The sequence below is a fragment of the Nomascus leucogenys genome, chromosome 6 (genome assembly GCF_006542625.1).
Source record: "Nomascus leucogenys isolate Asia chromosome 6, Asia_NLE_v1, whole genome shotgun sequence".
Taxonomy (NCBI): domain Eukaryota; kingdom Metazoa; phylum Chordata; class Mammalia; order Primates; family Hylobatidae; genus Nomascus; species Nomascus leucogenys.
Genome location: NC_044386.1, coordinates 84,391,950 through 84,415,762, shown reverse-complemented (window position 1 = coordinate 84,415,762; position 23,813 = coordinate 84,391,950). Strand labels below are relative to the sequence as shown.

Sequence of the window (23,813 nt, the reverse complement as noted above, 5' to 3'; positions counted from 1 at the left end):
TGTATGTCCAAACCCAGCTACTTGGGAGGTGGGAGGATCCCTTGAGAACAGAAGTTTGAGGCCAGCCTGGACAACATAGCAAGACACCAGCTCTTAAAAAAAAAGTCGCTGGGTGCGGTGGCTCACACCAGTAATCACAGGACTTTGGGAGGCTGAGGCAGGCGGATCATCTGAGGTCAGGAATTTGAGACCAGCCTGACCAACATGGTCAAACCCCATCTCTACTAAAAAATACAAAATTAGCCGGGCATGGTGGCACATGCCTGTAATCCCAGCTACTTGGGAGGCTGAGGCAAGAGAATTGCTTGAACCCGGGAGGCGAGGCGAAGGTTGCAGTAAGCCGAGATCACACCATTGCACTCTAGCCTGGGCAACAAGAGCGAAACTCTATCTCAAAAAAAAAAAAAGTATATATCCATATATCTACATTCTATAACCATGTGTTGTTTATTTTTATGTTTATTAGTTTTGTTTATAATAAGAGGGCACAATCGGCACCATCTTGGCTCACTGCAACCTCTGCCTCCCAGGTTCAAGCAATTCTCCTGCCTCAGCCTGCTGAGTAGCTGGGTTTACAGGCACTTACCATGCCTGGCTAGTTTTTGTATTTTTAGTAGAGACAGGGTTTCACCATGTTGGCCAGGCTGGTCTTGAACTCCTGAGCTCAAGTGATCCACCCGTCTTGGCCTCCCAAAGTGCTGGGATTACAGGTGTGAGCCACTATGCCCCACCAACATCCTATAACCATGTTTTGAAAAGAAAGAGTAGGCTGGCCTCAGTGGGTCACGCCTGTAATCCCAAGCACTTTGGGAGGCCAAGGTGGGAGGGTTACTCAAGTCCAGGAGTTTGAGACCTGCCTGGGCAACATCATGCGACTCTGTCTCTACAGAAGATTTTTAAAAGTAGGCAGGTGTCGGCCAGGCGCAGTGGCTCACGCCTGTAATCCCAGCACTTTGGGAGGCCAAGGCGGGCAGATAATGAGGTCAGGAGATTGAGAGGCGCCTGTAGTCCCAGCTACTCGGGAGGCTGAGGCAGGAGAATGGCGTGAACCTGGGAGGCGGAGCTTGCAGTGAGCCGAGATCCTGCCACTGCACTCCAGCCTGGGCAACAAAACAAGACTCTGTGTCAAAAAAAAAAAAAAAAAAGTAGGCAGGCGTGGTGGCGCGTGCCTGTAGTCCTGGATACTCAAGGAGGCTGAGGTGGGAGGATTGCTTGAGCTTAGGAGGTCAAGACTGCAGTGAGTAGTGATCACGTCATTGTACTTCAGCCTGGGCAACAGAGCGATACCCTGTCTCAAAAAAAAAAAAAAGAGAAAAGAAAAATAAACCACCTTTAACATAGGATATTCTGTAGCTGATCCATTGGAATTGAGAAATCCTTATAAATGTATTCATCCACTGTGTATCCACAAAGTTTTTTTTTAATTATACTTTAAATTCTAGGGTACATGTGCACAATGTGCAGGTTTGTTACATAGGTATACATGTGCCATGTTGGTGTGCTGCACCCGTTAACTCATCACTTACATTAGGTATATCTCCTGATGCTATCCCTCCCCCCTCCCCCCACCCCATGACAGGCCCCGGTGTGTGATGTTCCCCACCCTGTGTCCACAAGTGTTCTCATTGTTCAGTTCCCATCTGTGAGTGAGAACATGCGGTGTTTGGTTTTCTGTCCTTGCGATAGTTTGCTCAGAATGATGGTTTCTAGCTTCATCCATGTCCCTACAAAGGACATGAACTCATCACTGTGTATCCACCAATTTTTTTTTTTTTTTTTTTTTTTTTGAGACGGAGTCTCACTCTGTGGCCCAGGCTGGAGTGCAGTGGTGCAATCTCAGCTCACTGCAAGCTCCACCTCCCGGGTTCATACCATGCTCCTGCCTCAGCCTCCCGAGCAGCTGGGACTACAGGTGCCCACCACCACACCCAGCTAGTTTTTGTATTTTTAGTGGAGACAGGGTTTCACCGTGTTAGCCAGGTCTCGATCTCCTAACCTCGTGATCCGTCCGCCTAGGCCTCCCAAAGTGCTGGGATTACAGGCGTGAGCCACCGTGCCTGGCCAAAAATTTTTAAAAGGAAAAAGAGAAACTCTTTTTATCCTCACTTTAAACTACCTTTGTATTGCTTTCAAAGTCTGCATGATTATCTTTAAATCAAATCAGTATGACTGAGAAAGCAGTATTTTGTTAGTTTCTTAGTGGTTTTTTGATCAGAGAAATAGGAACTAGTGGAATAAAGATAAAATAAGAAAGATATGAAATAATTGTATATATATTTTTTTCTGAGATGGAGTCTTGCTATATCTCCCAGGCTGGAGTGCAGTGGCGTAATCTCGGCTCACTGCAACCTCCACCTCCTGGGTTCAAGCGATTCTCCTGCCTCAGCCTCCCGAGTAGCTGGGGTTACAGGTGTCTGCCACCACGGCCAGCTAATTTTTGTATTTTTTTTTTTCAATTAGAGATGGGGTTTCATCATGTTGGCCAGGCTGGTTTCTAACTCCTGACCTCAGGTGATCCACCTGCCTCAGTCTCCCAAAGTGCTGTGATTACAGGCATGAGCCACCATGCCCAGAAAATGCTCATGGGTTTAAGAGAATGTAAATAAAGAATATACATTTTTTACATTTTTAGGAATTAAAATAGATTTATCTCTTTCAACTTCTGTATATGTTTGAAATTTTTTATAATATTGGAAAAATATATGAATCTTGTATTTTACTTTTTTAGTTTGTTCATTCAAGTATTTCAATAAAATAGATGATTACTCCATATTCTCAAAGAGGTTTTAAAATCTTTTTTAGTGGGCCAGGTGCGGTGGCTCACGCCTGTAAATCCTAGCACTTTGGGAGGCGGAGACGGGCAGATAACAAGGTGAAGAGATCAAGACCATCCTGCCCAATATGGTGAAATCCTGTCTCTTCTAAAAATACAAAAATTAGCTGGGCATGGTGGTGCACCCCTGTAATCCCAGCTACTTGGGAGGCTGAGGCAGGACAATTGCTTGAACCCAGGAGGCAGAGGTTGCAGTGAGCCGAGATCACACCTCTGCACTCCAGCCTGGCGACAGAGCGAGACTCCGTCTCCAAAAGAAAAAAAAAATCTTTTTTAGTTAAGGGAAAGTTGGAAAAATTTCACCCAATCTTTTCTTTTAAAGAAGTATATCACAAAATGAAAGAACCTAATAGAAATGAGCAAAAGGTAGTTGACTGAACTCATCTATCTTTGTAGTATACTTGGTATATAAATGAGGCTGTTTGTGTGGCAAGTAGATTGAACAGCAAGTCTACTTTTTGTCAGGTGCATAGCTTTCATTTACAGTGGAGTCTTTAAGGTTAAACACTATTGGAATTATTTTTTATTTCCCTCTACTTATGTCTGTTTTCTTTTACAGCATCCACCCGTTTTGTCAAGTGTGAGAAGTGTCATCATTTTTTTGTTGTGCTATCTGAAGCAGACTCAAAGAAAAGCATAATTAAAGAACCTGAATCAGCAGCAGAAGCTGTAAAATTGGCATTCCAACAGAAACCACCACCTCCCCCTAAGAAGGTATAAGTCTTAAGCTCAGTCTTACAAGTATTTTATCTTGAAAACATTCCATTGCTTCCCTCTCCCAAGTTTACACTGAATCCTAATACTAGTATCTAAACAAGTATTATAGGTTCATAATTTGGACCATATGTGGCTAAATTGTTATTGCCTTTTGGAATTTAAATATGGGGTCTGTTGCTTTTTCCCATGTTATGGTTACTGTATTCAGTAGCGGTGAAATATGGCTAGATAATTATTAAAATGTTAACTTGTTAATACCAAGTTAATCTGAAATAATACCTTTACAGTAGAGCAAGCAACTTTTGATTTATTTTTGTTCATATGGACCCTTAAATAACACCAGCCTAGGCTGGTCCACTTGACTAGCCTTAAAAAAACAAAAGCCTGTAATTATCTCCCTTAAATTGGTCTATTTTATGGTAAAACAGCCTTCAGTCTAATAATATAAGTGAGTAGTTTTTTTCATAGCCAATGTGCCGGGGCTGCTCCGTATAGCACTGTGGCTTTGGTAGTATGGACTCTTTTTAGAAGTCTCAGGCCGAGTATGATTTGGTCCTGTGAGACGTAACAGAATGTACCACCAGCTCCATTGGGTACTTGGTGTGTGCTTTTTGAGAACTGGGAACCCTTGTACCCTGGCTGTGTGCCTTCTGTTCTGGCTGTGTCTCAGATGTTTGCACACTTAGATTATTTCTCACTGCCTCAGTGTATCTTTCTTCTACTGTGTTTAGATAGCAGTGCATTTGTCTCTACTTCCAAATGTGCTGTGACAGATTTAATGTCATTGGTATAATTTGTAAGGAATAAAGATGTTTAAAACTATAATAAAATGTATATGGTCAACAACTAAAGAATCTGTCATTAAAAAAATGGAAAATATATTGGGCTTTATATCCTATATGAATTTATGTAGACTTTAGACATGTGAGTTAAAATTCCAGGCAGTTTGGCCGGGCGCGGTGGTTCACACCTGTAATCCCAGCACTTTGGGAGGCCGAGGTGAGCGGATCACGAGGTCAGGAGATCAAGACCATCCTGGCTAACATGGTGAAACCCCGTCTCTACTAAAAAAATACAAAAAATTAGCCTGGCGTGGTGGCGGCCGCCTGTAGTCCCGGCTACTTGGGAGGCTGAGGCAGGAGAATGGTGTGAACCCGGGAGGCGGAGCTTGCAGTGAGCCGAGATCATGCCACTGCACTCCAGCCTGGGTCAAAGAGCGAGGAAAAAAAAAAAAATTCCAGGCAGTTTAACTATTTTCAGGAGTTTTTGAATTATTTATTTTTTAGTCAGAGTTTCACTCTGTTGCCCAGGCTGGAGTGCAGTGGCACACTCATGGTTCACTACAGCCTTAACCTCCCTGGGCTCAAGTGATCCTCCCACTTCAGCCTCCACAGTAGCTGGGACTGCAGGTGTGTGCCACCATGCCCAGCTAATTTCTGTAGAGACAGGGTTTCGCCATGTTGTCCAGGCTGGTCTGTACCTCCTGGGCTCAAGTGATCCACCCGCCTCAGCCTCCCAAAGTGCAGGGATTACAGTTGTGAGCCACCATGCCCAGCAGGAGTTGGTGAATATTAATTCACCAACCATTTCATTTCTATTCACTAAAAACTTAAAAAATTTACCCCAGGTTCCAAGCTGTTGGCAATAACCAACTGTAGAATAGAGCTTTAGCTACTATTAAGAATAAAGTTTTTAAGGCTGAGCCTGGTGGCTCATGCCTATAATCCTGGCACTTTGGGAAGCCAAGGCAGGAAGATTGCTTGAGCCCCAGGAGTTCAAGACCAGCCTGGGTGACACAGTGAGACCCTATATGAAAAAAAGAAAAAAATATATATTTAGAAAATAAAAAGAAAAAGAATACAGTTTTTAGAGTCTCATTTAGATAAATGAGTAGCTTGAAAGTTAATATCTGAGAAAAAACTAAATGTATTAAAACACATAGATACTGATAGTATAATGGCTTTTGATTATATAATGCCTGTTTCTGAAAAGGGTAGTTTTATAATATGTTATCTTGGTGAAGAATATTATTCATTTGATTGACAGGTATAGATTTATTTTAATGATTTACATTAATGTTGATACTTTTAGACCATGGTGGCATGTGTATGTATTCTAAGTTACTTTAAGTTTGTTATTAAAAAATAAAGATTGATAGCATTGTTTATAGAATAGAAATTAGCCTAACACTAGTAGAGTACAGTGATACTTTGTTAAGCTAGAGAACAAATGAATTGTGTTTTTGTTCATTTAGTGTTCAGGGCCTCTGAATCATTGCTATATAATGTATTGTCATTTTGTTTTTAATGAGAGTCTTTGTTCAGACTTAAAACTGTAAGCAAATATGCTTAGTATATAACTTTTTAATGTGTGTGCTCTTATAATAGCTCATATTAAATTATTCATACCTAATCATTTTTCAGATTTATAACTACCTCGACAAGTATGTTGTTGGCCAGTCATTTGCTAAGAAGGTGCTTTCAGTTGCTGTGTACAATCATTATAAGAGAATATATAATAATATCCCAGCTAATCTGAGACAGCAAGCAGAGGTTGAGAAGCAGACATCATTAACACCAAGAGGTAGCGTTTTTGATAATTGACCTAAATAGAGATTGCTATGCTTAAAAGTAATCTTTATTTGTAACTCTCACTTTCTTCTTAAAATGTTTTTTATATAGTGTGGCATTTTTCAAAGTGCAGGTTATTCCCCATTAGTGTGTCATGAAATCATTTGCCAACAGCATTTTTTAAAAATTTGATAGATGTGAGTAGAAAATATCAGAATACATTAACTTATAGTTAAGGTAAATATTATTTCTTAGGCCTGGCATGGTGGCTTACACCGGTAATCCCAGCACGTTTGGAGGCCGAGGCGGGGGGATCACTTGCGGTCAGGAGTTCGAGACCTGCCTGGCCAGCATGGTGAAACCCCGTCTCTACTAAAAATACAAAAATTAGCCAGGTGGGGTGGCACATGGCTGTAATCCCAGCTACTTGGGAGGCTGAGGCAGGAGAATCGCTTGAACCTGGGAGGCAGAGGTTGCAGTGAGCCGAGATCATGTCATCACACTCCAGCCTGGGCAGCAAGACTCCATCTTCAAAAAAAAAAAACCAACTTATGTTTTCAGTTATATGTGCATGGGTTCTGAGTCACAAAGAAAAATATACTACTTATTGAGGGTCTTAGTAAAAAATGTTTGAAAGCCACTGGGGTAGAGATTGAGACAACTAGTTCCCCATGAATGGATCTTGGCAATGCTCCGTACGACTCAGTTCTCTTGGGTTCAGGATACAGAATTTCATTTACCTGTGTCAGAGATATGGGGAGATAATAACTTAATATGTCCAGCACTCGTCTTTCTTTGGGCCCTAGCTACAGAGTGTGAGGGCAAATTTGTAAGTGATTCAAGGGACAATTTCTATTAGGGATAGATTCTAATATACCAGTATACTGTATAATCTCAATTTAGTATGGACAATAATGTATATTATATTAATAGAATTATTTATTAAAAACAATTATGAATAAATATGAATATTTAATTTGTTGTTTTGTTGGCCAGACAGCCCTGATTTCTGATTTAGGCCTATATTCCATCATTTTAGATTCTTTTAGTTATCACTGTACAGTGTGAAGGAGTTCTGCTAAGTACTTAAATTTATAAATCTACATTATCTTTGATTGCCTTTAGTAGCAACTAAATGTATAATATATTTCAATGAAGACACTTGTTCACTTGCTGAACTTACATCACATAACTGCAAAATAGTTATGTGATGGTATCAGTTATTTTTAGAAAGTATGTCATAACTAATGGAAGACTTGGAACCTTTTTTTTTTTTTTTCGAGACAAGGTCTCACTCTGTCACCCAGGCTGGATTGCGACTCACTGCGGCCTCAACTTCCCAGGCTCCAGTGATCCTCCCACTGCACTCTCCCAAGCAATCCACCTGCCTCAGCCTCCCAAAGTGCTGGGATTAATAGGTGTGAACTCTTGCGCCTGGCCTGAAATCTTCATTTTTATAAGGTCCAAATAGCACTGATAGTTATGGAGCAAAACTTTTTTGTTTTCTTTGGTAATAAATAAATATTTAAGCTATTCTAAGTGCTGGAGGAGCAAATGGTTATAATATTTATAGCATTAGGGGCTTAAACTCTTATTAAAGACTTACGTTATTATACCCTTACAATAGATATCAATTATATATTTGACAAATGTGAATATTAGCAACTGGACAGCCATCTTTATGCATGGTTTTGTTTTAATATAGAAAAGATATAGCATATGTGAAAAGCTAAAAAATGTTAGTGAACACATCCTTTAAATATATTTGAAAGAGGACAGGAGGTGGGATACTCATTGTTTGTTTCCCCAAGGTAAACAAATATGTAATATTTTCATCCTCTTTCTTAGAGTTAGAAATAAGAAGACGGGAGGATGAGTACAGATTTACAAGTAAGTGACTTCAGGTCCTCCTCTGTAATCATTCTTCCTTTTGACATATATTTCAGTGAAGTGTTTCAGCAGTAACAGTGATAGACATGTATGTATTTGCTTGTGTATTACCAAGAAAGATACGTATTATCTAAATGTGTTTATCATACATGGTATATATAACTTTGGAATAGTTTTTCATAGCTAATTTGTGTGGTTTCCATGTGTTGGGTTATTTTTTATTTTTTCTGTCAAACTACAATTAGAGTTGGCCTGCTTCTTGTGGGTCACAGGAATTTGGGGGAGGCAGATTATTTTCTAGCTACTCTTTGCCAGAAACCACACTGGTTTTTTTTTTGGTTTTTTTTTTTTTTTGGTATTTATGAAACTTACAGTCTTACAAATTATGAGTAAGCCTTAATTTACTGTTTCCAGCCCTGGATTGCCCCTACAAGCATTAGATGATCCGATGGAGGGTGTGGAAGGACTTGATAGACCAAGGAGAGTGGCCCTTCTGTTGTCTTCCACCTATTCCTTTGGAGGTGGATATAGTTAGTTGCTGCATTGAGGGTGGAGGTTCCAGGGATGTCATAGAAAGATTCACATGGCCTTTTGTTTTAGTAATTGAAATAAAGAAAATTAGCTAAGTTTGATGTTTTTACATTTGCCTTTGAACCAAGTAGTATTATATATCCACTATTTGAAGTGTACTATATATAGGATGAGCCATGAGAATATAACTTGTGTACCAACTTGGGCATGACATTTATCACATGTAATAAAATTACATTATCCCCTGTTATTTTTAAATTTATGGAAATACTGATTATATCATGCATGGTAAAATTAAGAAATACAATAAGTGCAATAGAATTAGATTGTATATAAGAATGTAAGATCCAAATAGTAACCTTTAGATATATATGTAATTTATATTTCATAATGAAAAAATATATTCAGATATGCAGTCAATACCATACTCATAAATTGTGTTGACAGCTAGTTAAACTATACTAAATTAGTAAAGAAAGTCTGTAGTGCATATTTTGAAAGACATGTCATGTAATATATGTAGTGATTTAATGTTATTTAAATGTTAACAAGTAACAGTATTTAAGAACTTATGTAAAAGATTGATTGACTTAGAAACAAATATTTCAAAAGTTTAAATTTATTGTCATATGCAGTTTTGTTGTGTTTTACGTGGGATTTTAAGTTCTGAGGTTAGATTGTTAACTCACACTGGCCAGGGGTGTTAGACCCTAACACTGGTCTAGGGTTTTAGACCAAAATCATGTACAATAAGATTAATTCTTGTAAGTCCCTTTGGAAGTCAAATTTTAGAGACCAACATACAGCTTTTAGGAGGACTGACACAATTGGCTTTTTTTCTCCATCTTTGGAATATAATGTTGTTTCTTAAGTTGAGCACCAGATGAAATACTTCGTTTGTGTTTAAGGGCTGTGTTGTGTGATAATTAAACACTAGGGAAATGGTAATAATAATAGCAGATTCTTCTGTAACACTTATAAAACTATCTGCCAGGTATTGTTCTAAGTGTTTTGCATATATTCATTTAATCTCCCCTAAACCCATGAGACACAAACTATTATTTTTATCTCCATTTTAGAAATAAGAAAACTGAAACACAGAAATTTTAAGTAATTTGTCCATGGCCACACAGCTGGTGAGCTCTGTGCAGCTAACTACTACACTAGCCTGCTTGCTCATGGTCCTCATTTTAGAGAGCTGTGCTTACACAGTGAGAGATGCACAAACAGGGACTAACTGAAAGAATCGGAGAGTTGTATAAAGTTTGTTCTAAGGCATATACTCATAAAATGGGATGATAGACATCATCTGTATCATTTAAATTCTTTTTTTAACTTAAATCATTAAATAAGTTAAATACATAGATTATGTGGTTCCACTGTAATTAGTATGCCTCTTGCAATTTTGTTCATTTATTCATCTAAATCGTGTGTGTGTGTGTGTGTGTGAGAGAGAGAGAGAGAGAGAGAGAATGAGTGAATGAATGGCAAGCACCTGCTGGCCTCGCTTATCTGAAGCTACATCTAAATCATTTTTTCCGTTTGGGCAGAGCTAAACTTAACCCAAGCCCCTTCCTATGTTATCACAATCCCTAACCAGATTTTGCTGAAATTTTAAAAAGTACTTGCTAGTGACAGTTTAACTAACCTCATACAGCAGACTGAGTTTTCTTGGCTGATGTGTATTATAATGAGGCACAACATTGTGAATTATTCACTAATTATTAACCCTCAAAGGTAGCACAATTTAATCCAGATGTTTATGGAATGCTTATTGTTTTTGATGAATAGAATAACCCTTTACCTTAAGTATGAAGATAGTTTGAAAGTGACAGCCAGATGGAATAGGACCATCATAATAGATATGTCTGCTGAACTATTATTCTATCAGTTTAATTAAAATAATCATTGGAAAGTCTGATTTTCTTTTTCTTTTTTTTTTTTTTTTTTTTTTTGAGACGGAGTCTTGCTCTGTGCCCCAGGCTGGAGTGCAGTGGCGCAATCTCGGCTCACTGCAAGCTCCGCCTCCCGGGTTCACACCATTCTCCTGCCTCAGCCTCCCGAGTAGCTGGGACTACAGGCACCCGCCAACACACCCGGCTAATTTTTTTTTTGTATTTTTAGTAGAGACGGGGTTTCACTGTGTTAGCCAGGATGGTCTCGATCTCCTGACCTCATGATCCGCCCGCCTTGGCCTCCCAAAGTGCTGGGATTACAGGCTTGAGCCACCGCGCCCGGCCGGAAAGTCTGATTTTCTGAATCAATTTCTTAGAAAATAAAATTTAGGCCAGGCGTGGTGTCTCATGCCTGTAATCCCAGTACTTACGGAGGCTGAGGCGGGTGGATCACCTGAAGTCAGCAGTTCAAGACCAGCCTGGGCAACATGGCAAAACCCTGTCTCTACTAATAATGCAAAAATTAGCCAGGCGTGGTGGCGTGTGCCTGTAATCCCAACCACTCAGGAGGCTGAGGTAGGAGAATCACTTGAACCCAGGAGGCGGAGGTTGCAGTGAGCTGAGATTGCACCACTGCACTCCAGCCTGGACAACAGAGAGAGACTCTGTCTCAAAAAAAAAAAAAGAAAAGAAAATGTAAAAATAAATTCAGAAAATATAAACAAGTATGTTATGATGACAGGTACTCAAATGCTAAGAACCAAGAACAATCTGAATATTTACAAATCTGGATAATTTTTCCTTCAGCCAAGAGAAAGTGAGAATAAAGATTTATTTATTTTATTTTTATTTTGTTTTGTTTTGTTTTGTTTTATTTTAATTTTATTTTTTTGAGACAGAGCCTTACTCTGTTGCCCAGGCTGGAGTGCAGTGGCGTGATCTTGGCTCACTGCAACCCCTGCCTCCCGGGTTCAAGCAATTCTCCTGCCCCAGCCTCCCAAGTAGCTGGGACTATAGGCGCATGCTACCACATCTGGCTAATTTTTTATTTTTAGTAGAGTTGGGGTTTCACCGTGTTGGCCAGGCTGTTCTCAAACTCCTGACATCAGGTGACCAACCGGCCTTGGCCTCCCAAAGTGCTGGGATTATAGGCGTGAGCCACCATGCCTAGCCTAAAGATTTATTTTTGTAGGAATCTGGCTGATAAACTGATACTTCGCTAGCAATGTCAGTCCCATCTAGTCATTAGCAATGTCAGTCACATCTAGTTAAGTGTTATGTCTCTAATAAAGGAACTAGAAAGATCCAGTACAGGTCCAATAAAATTAGAGATTTAGATAGGGCCAGAGATAGTGAGGTGTAGTATCATATTTGGTTTCTCTAGTAGATTTTATTGATTAGGAAACAGGAACATAAAGTTTATATGACTTGCCCTAGATCATATAGCTTCTACTTAGAGACAAAGGAAGGTCCAGAGCTAAAGCTTTCTAACTCCTGGCTCTGCTCTTCCATTGCATTGCCTTCCCTTGGGTAATGGAGTATTCTTACATATTTATATAAATAAGGACCGTGAAAAAAATCAATTTCCTTTGCTTGAGGTTCTTTATATAATCATTGTGTGCTATATGTTTGTCACTAGATAATTTGAGATTTTTCTCCTTTGTAGGTAAGACAGAATGTCAAAATACTTAAATTTTTCTATGCAGATATTTAGCTTTAGATAAAAGTTTTTATGAGACATTTTCTTCAAGTAAATTCAAATGAAGCTCAAGTAATTCCTTTGGCATTTTTTTCAGAATTGCTTCAGATTGCTGGAATTAGCCCACATGGTAATGCTTTAGGAGCATCAATGCAGCAACAGGTAAATCAACAAATACCTCAGGAAAAACGAGGAGGTGAAGTATTGGATTCTTCTCATGATGACATAAAACTTGAAAAAAGTAATATTTTGCTGCTTGGACCAACTGGGTCAGGTAAATAACTTGCTGAGGAAATTTACTACTCATTTTAAAAATCAGAATATAAATGATTCTATAACCTGTATCTTGTGATTGAAGTATTACGGCACTTGAGAAGAAAATCTAAGGCCAGTCATCTAGATACACTACCAGTATTCCTGCATAGAATACAAACTGAATTTGAGGCATTGGTGTTGCCCTTCAGGCCAATCCCTAACATCTTAACAGGAATAATAAAATAAAAAACAGCTATATCTAAATAATAATAGATCGGATGTAGTGGCTCACACCTGTAATCCCAGCATTTTGGGAGACAAAGGTGGGAGGATCACTTGAGGCCAAGAGTTTGAGACCAGCCTAGGCAACATAGCAAGACTCTATCTCTATAAAAAATAAAGTATTAGTTGGGCGTGGTAGCATGTGCCTGTAGTCCTGAGGCTGAGGCAGGAGGATCACTTAAGCCCAGGAGATTGAGGCTGGAGTGAGCCATGATCACAGGCTGCACTCCAGCCTGGGTGACAGAGCAAGACCCTGTCTCTAAAAAAAATAATAGCAGAGGAAGGATGTAGCAATTGACAACTTTTTATTATATGCTACTAAAATTTATTTTGCATTTTTATTGAAAAATTCTGTGCCAATATATTTTCAGTAAATTTTTAGTGACTGTTTCTATTTGTAGGTAAAACTCTGCTGGCACAAACCCTAGCTAAATGCCTTGATGTCCCTTTTGCTATCTGTGACTGTACAACTTTGACTCAGGCTGGATACGTAGGCGAAGATATTGAATCTGTGATTGCCAAACTACTCCAAGATGCCAATTATAATGTGGAAAAAGCGCAACAAGGTACGTTTTCAGCATGGTCTGTCCCCAGATTTAGTATATTGGGGAATCAGTCTAATATTAAGAGACAATATAATTCTTGTTTTGAGTCAAGGACTAAAATTCTGTAATTATATAAAAGTACCTTTGTTACATAATTTCTAGCATACTGATTAAGGGCCACATAGTTTGCTTTGCCTTATTGTCACTAAGCTGGCGGGTAGGATTAAAAACAAGCCAAATTACTGTCCCATTAGATCCTTAATACTATCATTGCTTTTCTTGTTTTAACTCCCCTCAAGACTTCTAATGCTTAGATTAAGACAGGACAGGGCAGGGGCAAGGGAGGAGGGTACCAGATGACTCTAGAAACAGTTTAGCCTGTTGACCTACAGGATGTCATGGATGCTGCGTTGCTCCTTCATTTATCATCTGTTCTTGTTCATGTGAAGAGCATGACAGCTTCCTGTTCAAATTTCTTTAAGACAAGAATGTAGGTGGGAAAGAGTAAGCTAAAGTTTTGCTAATACTAGCACTGCAGATACCTCCTGCTTCCATACTATAAAGAATTCATATACATTAGTGGGGCAAATCACTGTTGTCGAGGAGATTTTGTTACCATACATAAATGTTATTCCATAGAGCAGATTACAAAGCAGTTGTACAAAATGATGGATGGGAGAAATAAAAGTGCACTTTTTATAATGTCAAGCTATTGCATATGTTAAGTATGAAAGATCAAATAACTTTGCTCTCTAGCTACCTAAGTATTTTAAAGCTGAGGCTATCTTGTGTATATCCTTTTCGTATTATAAATAGAATCCTCCTTAAATTATAGGAATTGTCTTTCTGGATGAAGTAGATAAGATTGGCAGTGTGCCAGGCATTCATCAGTTACGGGATGTAGGTGGAGAAGGCGTTCAGCAAGTAAGCAGTTGAATATTTTGTTCAAGCCCACTAAAAGGAAGGGAATACATCAACCTCCCAAATATTGTACGTTTGGTTTCACATTCAATTAGATTCTGTTTTGTTTATTTCTTCTGCCCCCAAACTCCACATATCATTTTGAAGTAGTTTAGATCCTAAAAGAAAGTTGTTGACAATTTGAAATAACAAATTACCTTGTTAGGAAGTTTAAAATATTTGAAGAACAGAAAAAATGAAATTTAATCTTTTTTTTTTATTCCTCAAAGGCCCAGTTAAACATTTCTAGAAGAGTCTTGAAGAAAGTTATGATTCTAACTAGACATGAATGAACTATGTACATGCTTCTTATTCCTTCCACTTATTTAGAAGATAGGTATAAAATAATGTTTAATTCCTTGCATAGCCATAATTGAAGTCACAATGATCTATTAGCCAACTTGACCTTTTAATGGTAACTAATTATGACATAAACTATTAAAGGGTGAGGAAAACTGTTTCACTTTTTGACAGAGACATAGAGAGGTATAATCACACTTATGTGCTGGAAATTTTTTTTTATAAAAGCATCTCCAAATATAGGTAGTCTCAAAGTTTAATACTGTAAGTGGAATAGAATTTTAATTTATGTGAAAGACATATCTTCAACTATTTTATACTTTTGAATGTTCCCACCATGTTTGAACACCATTTTATACAATCATAATTCTGTGTTTATGTCAGAATTATGTCTTTACTATCAAAAACAACCTCTTAGGTTGACTGTTTTCCTGAATTACAATGCATCAAGTTCTGTAACCATTTCAAATAAATGTATTAATTATTAATGTGATAAATGCATTAGATTTTCTTGTTAGTTATAGGAATGTGGGATTTTCATTAGGTATGTGCATTGACCATAATCACATATTGTTTTCCCCATTGAATCCCATTGTCTAAAGTATAATAAATAATGTACTTATATGGTGATGCTATAAATCATTTGTTCTTTATTTAGGGCTTATTAAAACTACTAGAAGGCACAATAGTCAATGTTCCAGAAAAGAATTCCCGAAAGCTCCGTGGAGAAACAGTTCAAGTTGATACAACAAACATCCTGTTTGTGGCATCTGGTGCTTTCAATGGTTTAGACAGAATCATCAGCAGGAGGAAAAATGAAAAGGTAAGTTTTTCTGGGGGGGTTACTAGAAGGATAGAGAGCATTTAAAGGATGTACACTCAGTTTCCATTCTCATATCTGCGGGCTACCAGTCATAGTTTTAATTATAAGAGTTGGGTTTTCTTAGAGCATATCAGAAATATACAGGGAAGGGTGCGGTGACTCAATGCCTATAATCCCAGTTCTTTGGGAAGCCAAGGTGGGCAGATTGCCTGAGCTCAGGAGTTCAAGACCAGCCTGGCCAACACGAAACCCTGTCTCTACTAAAAATACAAAAAATTAGCCAGGAGTGGTGGTGGGTGCCTGTAATCCCAGCTACTCGGGAGGCTGAGGCAGGAGAATCGCTTGAACCCGGGAGGCGGAGGTTGCAGTGAGCCAAGATCGCGCCACTGCACTCCAGCCTGGGTGAAAGAGTGAGACTCCGTCTCAAAAAAAAAAAAAAAACAAAGAAATATACAGTAAGTCTCACTTAACGTCATCCCATAGATTCTTGGAAACTACAACTTTAAGCAAAATGACACGTAACAAACTAATTTTTCCTCATCAATTTCATAAGGAAATTATGTTGAACAAAATGACATTATTGGAGGACATGTTGTATGTTGTTTCATTTAAAGTTGCAGTTTCCAAGAACCTATCAATGATGTTAAGTGAGGACTTGCTGTATTTCTATTTTTTAAAAACTTCAGAGTAGGCTGGGCACAGTGGCTCATGCCTGTAATCCTAACACTTTGTGAGGCCGAGGTGGGCGGATCATGAGATCAGGAGATCCAGACCATCCTGGCTAATATGGTGAAACTCCGTCTCCACTAATTACCCAGGCGTGGTGGCAGGCGCCTGTAATCCCATCTACTCGGGAGGCTGAGGCAGGGGAGTCCCTTGAACCCAGGAGGTGGAGGTTGCAGTGAGCCGAGATTGCGCCACTGAGCCACTGCACTCCAGCCTGGGCGACAGAGCAAGACTCTGTTTTTAAAAAAAAAAAAAAAAGCCAACTTCAGAGTAGTAAATTGAAAGATTTCTAAATATCATCTATATATGGGCTTTTATTTTATTTTATTTTTTTAGAGATGGAGTCTCACTCTGTCACCAGGTTGGAGTGCAGTGGCGCGATCTGGACTTACTGCAACTTCCATCTCCTGGGTTCAAGCGATGCTTGTGCCTCCGCTTCGTGAGTAGCTGGGATTACAGGCACGTGCCACTACACCCAGCTAATTTTTGTGTTTTTAGTAGAGACGAGGTTTCACCATGTTGGCCAGGATGGTCTTGATCTCCTGACCTCATGATCCACCCACCTCGGCCTCTCAAAATTCTGGGATTACAGGCATGAGCCACCGTGCCCGGCCTGTATGGGCATTTTAAAAGTGTAACTTGATGAGTTCAACTTAATATTTTATCTAGGGAGTTCATTATTGGAGGTAGTTGCTGCATCAGTACAATTTCTATTCATTCCCCCTGCCCAATTCGCTGGCGCCCAATAAAGTTTATCTCCATTGCCCTTGCTCATAGAGTCTGCCATAGATCACTGCTGACATTCACCAATGGAGGGGAGCGTTTTGGCAGATACGGGAAGGGTCGTGATCCCACTTAGTTTTATAGGTGTTTCTTCTTATAACCCCTGCTTTTAATTGGGACTGGGACTTGTTTCTTCATATCCTCATAGTACATGCCCAGTACTTATTTTTTGATTGAGTACAACAAAACGTAATGTCAGCATAGTGGCAGGAAGCCCAGAAAACACCTGTATTTTCCATGGTTTTGTAGTTTGCATAATAGCCACAAGTGATCACTTTTATATTATATAACATTCTATTTGAAATCTTTATGTCATAGATCAGCTGTGTGCTATACTGCTTGCTGTAAGTCTTTTTGGTCTTGAATGTACTAGTTTAAGTAATAGTTTAGTAGTAGTAAAAAATAATAATCATAATCATAATGCTGCTAATGGTGTGGTTGTCCATGGTAGTTCCTTTGCCTAGCCTAAGTGAGGAAACACTTTTAAAAATACTAACCGTGCCACGTAATTATTGTTATTCCTCAGTACCAGGCCTTATTCAGCATGGATATGGTTAGATTTTTATTTTTCTGCTAATTTATGCAAAATTTCAATAGCAGCCAAAACATAACTTAATATGAAAATTTGTTTTTTGTGTCATTGAAATACTGCATAAATTAGCCTAACAAATTAGAAAGAAGAAATTATTTCTTTGGGAGTGTGTGTGTGAGAGAGAGAGAGAGAACCTTATATTTGAAACTCTGTAACTAAAAGCAAAGACCATGTTCTAATATTTATTTATAATTAATACTTCATACTTCCAAAAAGGATTTGAAGCTAGAAACATGTAGGACAGAAGGTTTGAAAGTAATGTCAGAAAAGGAATCAGAAGTACATAGAAGGAAGGTTTCAGTTGTTATTCTGATTTGTTGAGAATTAGGTCACTCCATTTAGCTGTGAACTTTATTAATGAAAATTAGGGGAGCAATCATGGGCTCTAGTTCTTATTACCTTGACTGAAGCAAGCTCTATATGCCTTCCATATGCTCTAGTTCTTATTACCTGGCCCTACCTCCTAATAATACAGGGTTAGGATTTCAACATACAAATTTGGGGACATTTAAATATTCAGTCCATTGCAGACAGATTTTTTGAGACAGTCTTGCTTTGTCGCCCAGGCTAGAGTGCAGTGGCATGATCTCAGCTCCCTGCAACCTCCACGACTCTGAGGTTCAAGCAATCCTCCTGCCTTGGCCTCCCGAGCAGCTGGCATTATAGGTGCACACTACCACGCCCAGCTACTTTTTGTATTTTTAGTAGAGACAGGGTTTCACCATGTTGGCCAGGCTCGTCTCGAATTCCTGACCTCAACTGATTCACCCGCCTCAGCCTGGACAGGCATGAGCCACCAGGTCCAGCCTGCAAACAGATTTTTAGCTTAGGCTATGTTTGTACATTATCATGTACTTCTCTTGTTCTTTTGACAAAAGCTATATGACATGTCAAAATTAAACTTTTTGAGAATTGCCTGGAGTACAGTTCATTTATGTTGACTGAAGCAAGATCCATATGCCTTTATACACCCAACCTTGTTCAGCAAAGCTAGCGTTCGTTTAATTTTTTTATGTTTTTGAGGACTCTAGCTTTGCAAGAGTTATTAGCATTCTTGTTTGATGTCATTCTTACATGTTTTTTATAAAATCTAAGTTATTCTAACTGTATGCAGACCAAAATCATGATTTTAGAAGAATCATGATTTAGTGGTGACTTAAGACACTAACAGATAATTTTCTCGTTAGGCTGCTTGTAGCTCCATATTTATAGTTTTTATACCTTTTGGGAACCACACTCATCTAGAAGTTTTGAATAAACTCTGCAACCTTATTATCTGAGTTCCAAGGGACTCCCTTTGTAGTTCTTACCCACTTTTATTAGAATTCATTCTTTGTGGGTTGGAGATTACATAGTGGTTAGGTTCTCAATTCTGAAGGCAGACAGACCTGAGTTCAAATTCTGGCTTTGCCACTTACAGCAATAAGATTTTGGTCAAGATATTAAACTCTCTAAGCCTGTTTTTTTCCTTTGTAAAATGTAAATGATAATAAAACCTTCTGCATAGAGTTGTTACAAAGATCATATGAAATATGTATGAAAAGTACTTAATACACTATCATTTGATTCTACTAATTATAAGTATGCATCATTTCTTTGGCAGTATCTTGGATTTGGAACACCATCTAATCTGGGAAAAGGCAGAAGGGCTGCAGCTGCTGCAGACCTTGCTAATCGAAGTGGGGAATCAAATACTCACCAAGACATTGAAGAAAAAGATCGGTTATTGCGTCATGTGGAAGCCAGAGATCTGATTGAGTTTGGCATGATTCCTGAGTTTGTGGGACGGTTGCCTGTCGTGGTTCCATTGCATAGCCTAGATGAGAAAACACTTGTACAAATACTAACTGAGCCACGAAATGCTGTTATTCCTCAGTACCAGGCCTTATTCAGCATGGATAAGGTTAGATTTTTATTTTTACTACTTAGTTATTTTTTATTTTCTTGCTATTGAAATTTTACATAAATTAACCTAACAACAAAAACAAATTCTGCTCATCTAGAATACCAGCCTATTCCTTACTAAATATGGATCTAGGAATCAAGGAAGGCATATTGTATTATGTTAGAATTTAGGAGTTGTCTTTATTTCTTCTGAATTAAAACCATCATGATAGCCTAAAGCCCAAGAAAAATAATGCCATTAGCCTACTTCAACACCTCCAAGCCAGACATACAGGATTGTCCTTTCAGTCTTGATATTCTAAATGCTTCTGTTGTGACATACTGTGTATAAATAGAGTTTTATTAATCCCACATATACGTCTCTGTAGCCAAACACCTAGCCCACATACCCAGTTGGATAACAAATGGTTTGGGTTTTGTGAACTTTGTGTCTCTAAATATCAGTCTCTTCTTCTCCATTGCCACTGCCTCAAGTCAAGCCTCTTTGTTATTATTCACCTTGACCCATGCATTTAGTTCTTAATTGGTCTGCCTGTCTCATGTCTGTCTGTGACTATCACCAACAAAATATCATTGTCTTCCTCTTTACTTCTGGAAGGGATCATTGAGAACAGTGCCCAACAAATAGATATTAAGTTCTTAAATATTTATTGAATGATAAGGCTAATGTTTTTACTCCCTTGCTTAAAATCCTCCGGTGGTTCCCTAGTCTTATTTAGATGTCTCCCCCAGCTCCATGTGCATACACTGGACTATAAATACTAGTTTGCTAATCTGTCATCTGTCATCACACAATAGATTGTAAGTTGCTTGGCAAAGATGATGTCTATTCATCATTAAATCCCTAGTATGTAACACACAGAGGTTTGGTAAATGTTGAAAAAAATCCTAGGGAGTCCGCGTTAATCTAGAAAACATCTTCAAGCTTCAGAACAAACTTGCAATTCATAATACTGATACTGTCATGGATTAAGATAGAAACAAGTGCTTCTTGAAGGCAGGGTTCCAAAACACCATGAGAAGTTGTGCCCTCGCTTAATGGTACATTTTCTGGAGGTAGAAATTACAATAAAAGTTATAATTTATTTTTAATGTATTTGTAGTGTGAACTGAATGTTACTGAGGATGCTTTGAAAGCTATAGCCAGATTGGCACTAGAACGAAAAACAGGTGCACGAGGCCTTCGGTCCATAATGGTGAGTTGGCATTATTCTATAAAAACAATTATTTCTTGGTCTGAGTTTTGAGTATATTAAACTTTCCTGTTTTTCTTTTGGAAAATATATATATATATTTTGAGACAGAGTCTCAAATAAAGGAGTGCAGTAGTGCGATCTTGGCTCACTGCAATCTCCACCTCCCAGGCTGAGGCTCAAGCAGTCTTCCCACCTTAGCCTCCCAAGTAGCTGGAACTATAGGCAAGAACCACCACACCTGGCTAATTTTTGTATTTTTGGTGGAGATGGGGTTTCACCATGTTGGCCAGTCTGGTCTCAAACTCCTGACCTCAGGTGATCTGCCTGCCTCAGTCTCGCAAAGTGCTGGGATTACAGGCGTGAGCCACCACACCTGGCCTGAATTTTTTTTTTTTTTTTTTTAATCACAGTAGATTATATTTTGCTTTTTCTCAAAAAGGAACTTCAAGGTGTTTGCAACAAAGGACATAGACATAATATGATTAATGACACAGAAAATTGGGATTGGGCCTGGTAATTCACACTTATAAATCCCAACACTTTGGAAGGCCGAGGCAGGAGGATTGTTTGAGCCCAGGAGTTTGAGACCAGCCTGGGCAACATAGACCCTCATCTCTCAAAACAAAAAAAAAAAAAAAGAGGCCGGGCATGGTGGCTCATGCCCATAATCCTAGCACTTTGGGAGGCTGAGGCAGGCAGATCGCCTGAGCTCAGGAGTTCAAGACCAGCCTGGACAACATGGCGAAACCCCATCTCTACTAAAAATACAAAAAATTGGCCAGATGTGGTGGCTTATGCCTGTAATCACAGCTATAATCCCAAATATATGTATATGTATATACATTTGTTTTGTTTGTTTCTTTTTCCTTGAGTGAATGGATTCCAATTTGTGATTTATCGAATAAAAGCACTTGTATGTAATCTGTTTTCAATGTGATTCATTACTTTTTATTTCTTTAGGAAAAGCTGTTACTAGAACCAATGTTTGAAGTCCCTAATTCTGATATCGTATGTGTGGAGGTTGACAAAGAAGTAGTAGAAGGAAAAAAGGAACCAGGATACATTCGGTAAAGTGTATTTTCAAGCCAGAACAGATATAAAATTTAAGATCAGCTCCTCATTGCTATGTTTATTGGTTTGTCATTTTAAAATTACATAAAAATTATTATATTTGTAAGGGAAGCAATAATCTCAAGTTTTCTGTAGAAAAATCTAGTTTGGGTATTATAAAATAATAGTATTTTGTGAGTCTTTGAAAGTTGATCTTCAGGCCGGGTGTGGTGGCTTACGCCTATAATCTCAGCACTTCAGGAGGCCGAGGTGGGCAGATCACAAGGTCAAGAGATAGAGACCATCCTGGCCAACATGGTGAAACTCTGTCTCTGCTAAAAATACAAAAATTAGCTGGGCGTGGTGGTGTGTGTCTGTAGTCCCAGCTACTCGGGAGGCTGAGGCAGGAGAATCACTTGAACCTGGGAGGTGGAGGTTGCAATGAGCCAAGATCGCACCACTGCACTCCAACCTGGGTGACAAAGTGAGACTCGGTCTCAAAAAATATATTAAAAAAAGGCAATGCACTAGATTTGGCTAGCAAGCTACAGTTTCCTAACCCCTGATTTATTCAATAAATGTTTACTATGCAATGCTTGACATTAATGTTACCTACACAAAAGCTAGGTTTCTGTTTAACTCAACCATAAGGTATGTTATGTTTTATGTTTGCTTATGTTCCAAGATAACTTTAGAGGCAGTTGATTTGTTTTGAACAACCTTAGTTATCCAGAGAGATATAATTTTTTATTTTTATTGTTCAATGACGTTGATATATGGCTTTTAAAGGAATTGTGGTGATCTGAATTATCATTTTTACTAGTTTGAGACAAGACGGATTTGATCAGAAATAGCCTCTTCACCATATACATACGCTAAATTCCAGTATTTGAGTTGAAATAACAGATGATACTTTCTTGGAGAAAAGGATGTTTTTAAGCCTGCACAATTGAAGCCATATGGTCCTTTTTTTTTTTTCAGTAATAAATTTGTCAGGGAAAATGCTGGGAAGTTTATTTGCAACTCTTGGTTGTATAGTCTGTTTCCCGTATTACTAAGCAATCTTTTTTTTTTTTTTTTTTTTTTTTTTTTTTGAGACGAAGTCTCGCTCTGTTGACCAGGCTGGAGTGCAGTGGTATGATTTCGGCTTACTGCAACCTCCACCTCCTGGGTTCAAGCAATTCCCTTGCCTCAGCCTCCTGAGAAGCTGGGACTACAGGCGTGCGCCACCACACCCAGCTAATTTTTGTATTTTTAGTAGAGATGGGGTTTCAACATGTTGGCCAGGCAGGTCTCGAACTCCTGACCTCAAGTGATCAGCCCTCCTCGGCCTTCCAAAGTGCTGGGATTATAGATGTGAGCCACTGTGTCCGGCCTAAGCAATCTTAATATTAAAAGTGCTCCTAATATTTTCTATTATCATGGCTTTCTTAGCTAGGGGAGGTTACTTTGCTGTTTTGATTTTAAAGATCATGTTTACCTCCATTTTTTATTTTAAAAAAACAAACATGGCTTTTCATTGTAGGGCTCCAACAAAAGACTCCTCTGAAGAGGAGTATGACTCTGGAGTTGAAGAAGAAGGATGGCCCCGCCAAGCAGATGCTGCAAACAGCTAAACTGTCATATTGCTGTCCTGTATATACAGCTTTTCCTTCTTTTGTTTAGGATCATAATTGTCTCTACAGTCTGATAGTAAAGGCATTGGATCTATCTTGGATATCATACATGGTCAGAGAAGCCTTTAGGGTAAGAATCAGATCATGTATATTATTGTAACATCACATTGATTTTACAGAGGACGTTATATGGACTTTAATGACACAATGTTTAGAGATAAAATGTACATTATTTTGGTTCAGTTTTAAAAAAAAATATGCTTTAACAAAATTCTTAGGAATTCTTTTAAGCAATGCAGGTATTGCAGTAACTGTAGATTTTACAAAATGTTACTCTACAAATGGGAAAATAAATTCTTTAAAATTGAATATTGAGATACCATTCTTTAGTGTTACCTTTTTTACCTACATGTGTTTCTGAAAATATTGAAATTTTATTCATCTTAAAAATTGGACCAGGTAGGCCGGGCATGTTGGCTCACGCCTGTAATCCCAGCACTTTGGGAGGCCAAGGTGGGTGGATCACGAGGCCAGGAGTTCAAGACCAGCCTGGCCAAGATGGTGAAACCCCATCTCTACTAAAAATACGAAAAATTAGCCGGGCACCATGGCAGGCGCCTATAATCCCAGCTGCTCGGGAGGCTG

The 23,813-nt window shown here is 38.7% G+C and overlaps 1 protein-coding gene across 1 annotated transcript in view; it reads left to right on the top strand.

Moving 5' to 3' along the window:
- CLPX (caseinolytic mitochondrial matrix peptidase chaperone subunit) overlaps positions 1-23,543 on the top strand; it is a 38,534-nt gene extending 14,991 nt beyond the window's left edge. The window contains exons 4-14 of the mRNA XM_030814570.1: positions 3,393-3,547; positions 5,974-6,133; positions 7,969-8,010; positions 12,233-12,409; positions 13,074-13,238; positions 14,053-14,141; positions 15,136-15,300; positions 19,005-19,304; positions 20,410-20,502; positions 21,463-21,569; positions 23,078-23,543. Of these exons, the coding sequence (XP_030670430.1) occupies positions 3,393-3,547; positions 5,974-6,133; positions 7,969-8,010; positions 12,233-12,409; positions 13,074-13,238; positions 14,053-14,141; positions 15,136-15,300; positions 19,005-19,304; positions 20,410-20,502; positions 21,463-21,569; positions 23,078-23,168 (1,544 nt within the window). The 3' untranslated portion in view covers positions 23,169-23,543. The remainder of the gene's footprint in view (positions 1-3,392; positions 3,548-5,973; positions 6,134-7,968; positions 8,011-12,232; positions 12,410-13,073; positions 13,239-14,052; positions 14,142-15,135; positions 15,301-19,004; positions 19,305-20,409; positions 20,503-21,462; positions 21,570-23,077) is intronic.
- The last annotated feature ends 270 nt before the right edge of the window (positions 23,544-23,813 follow it).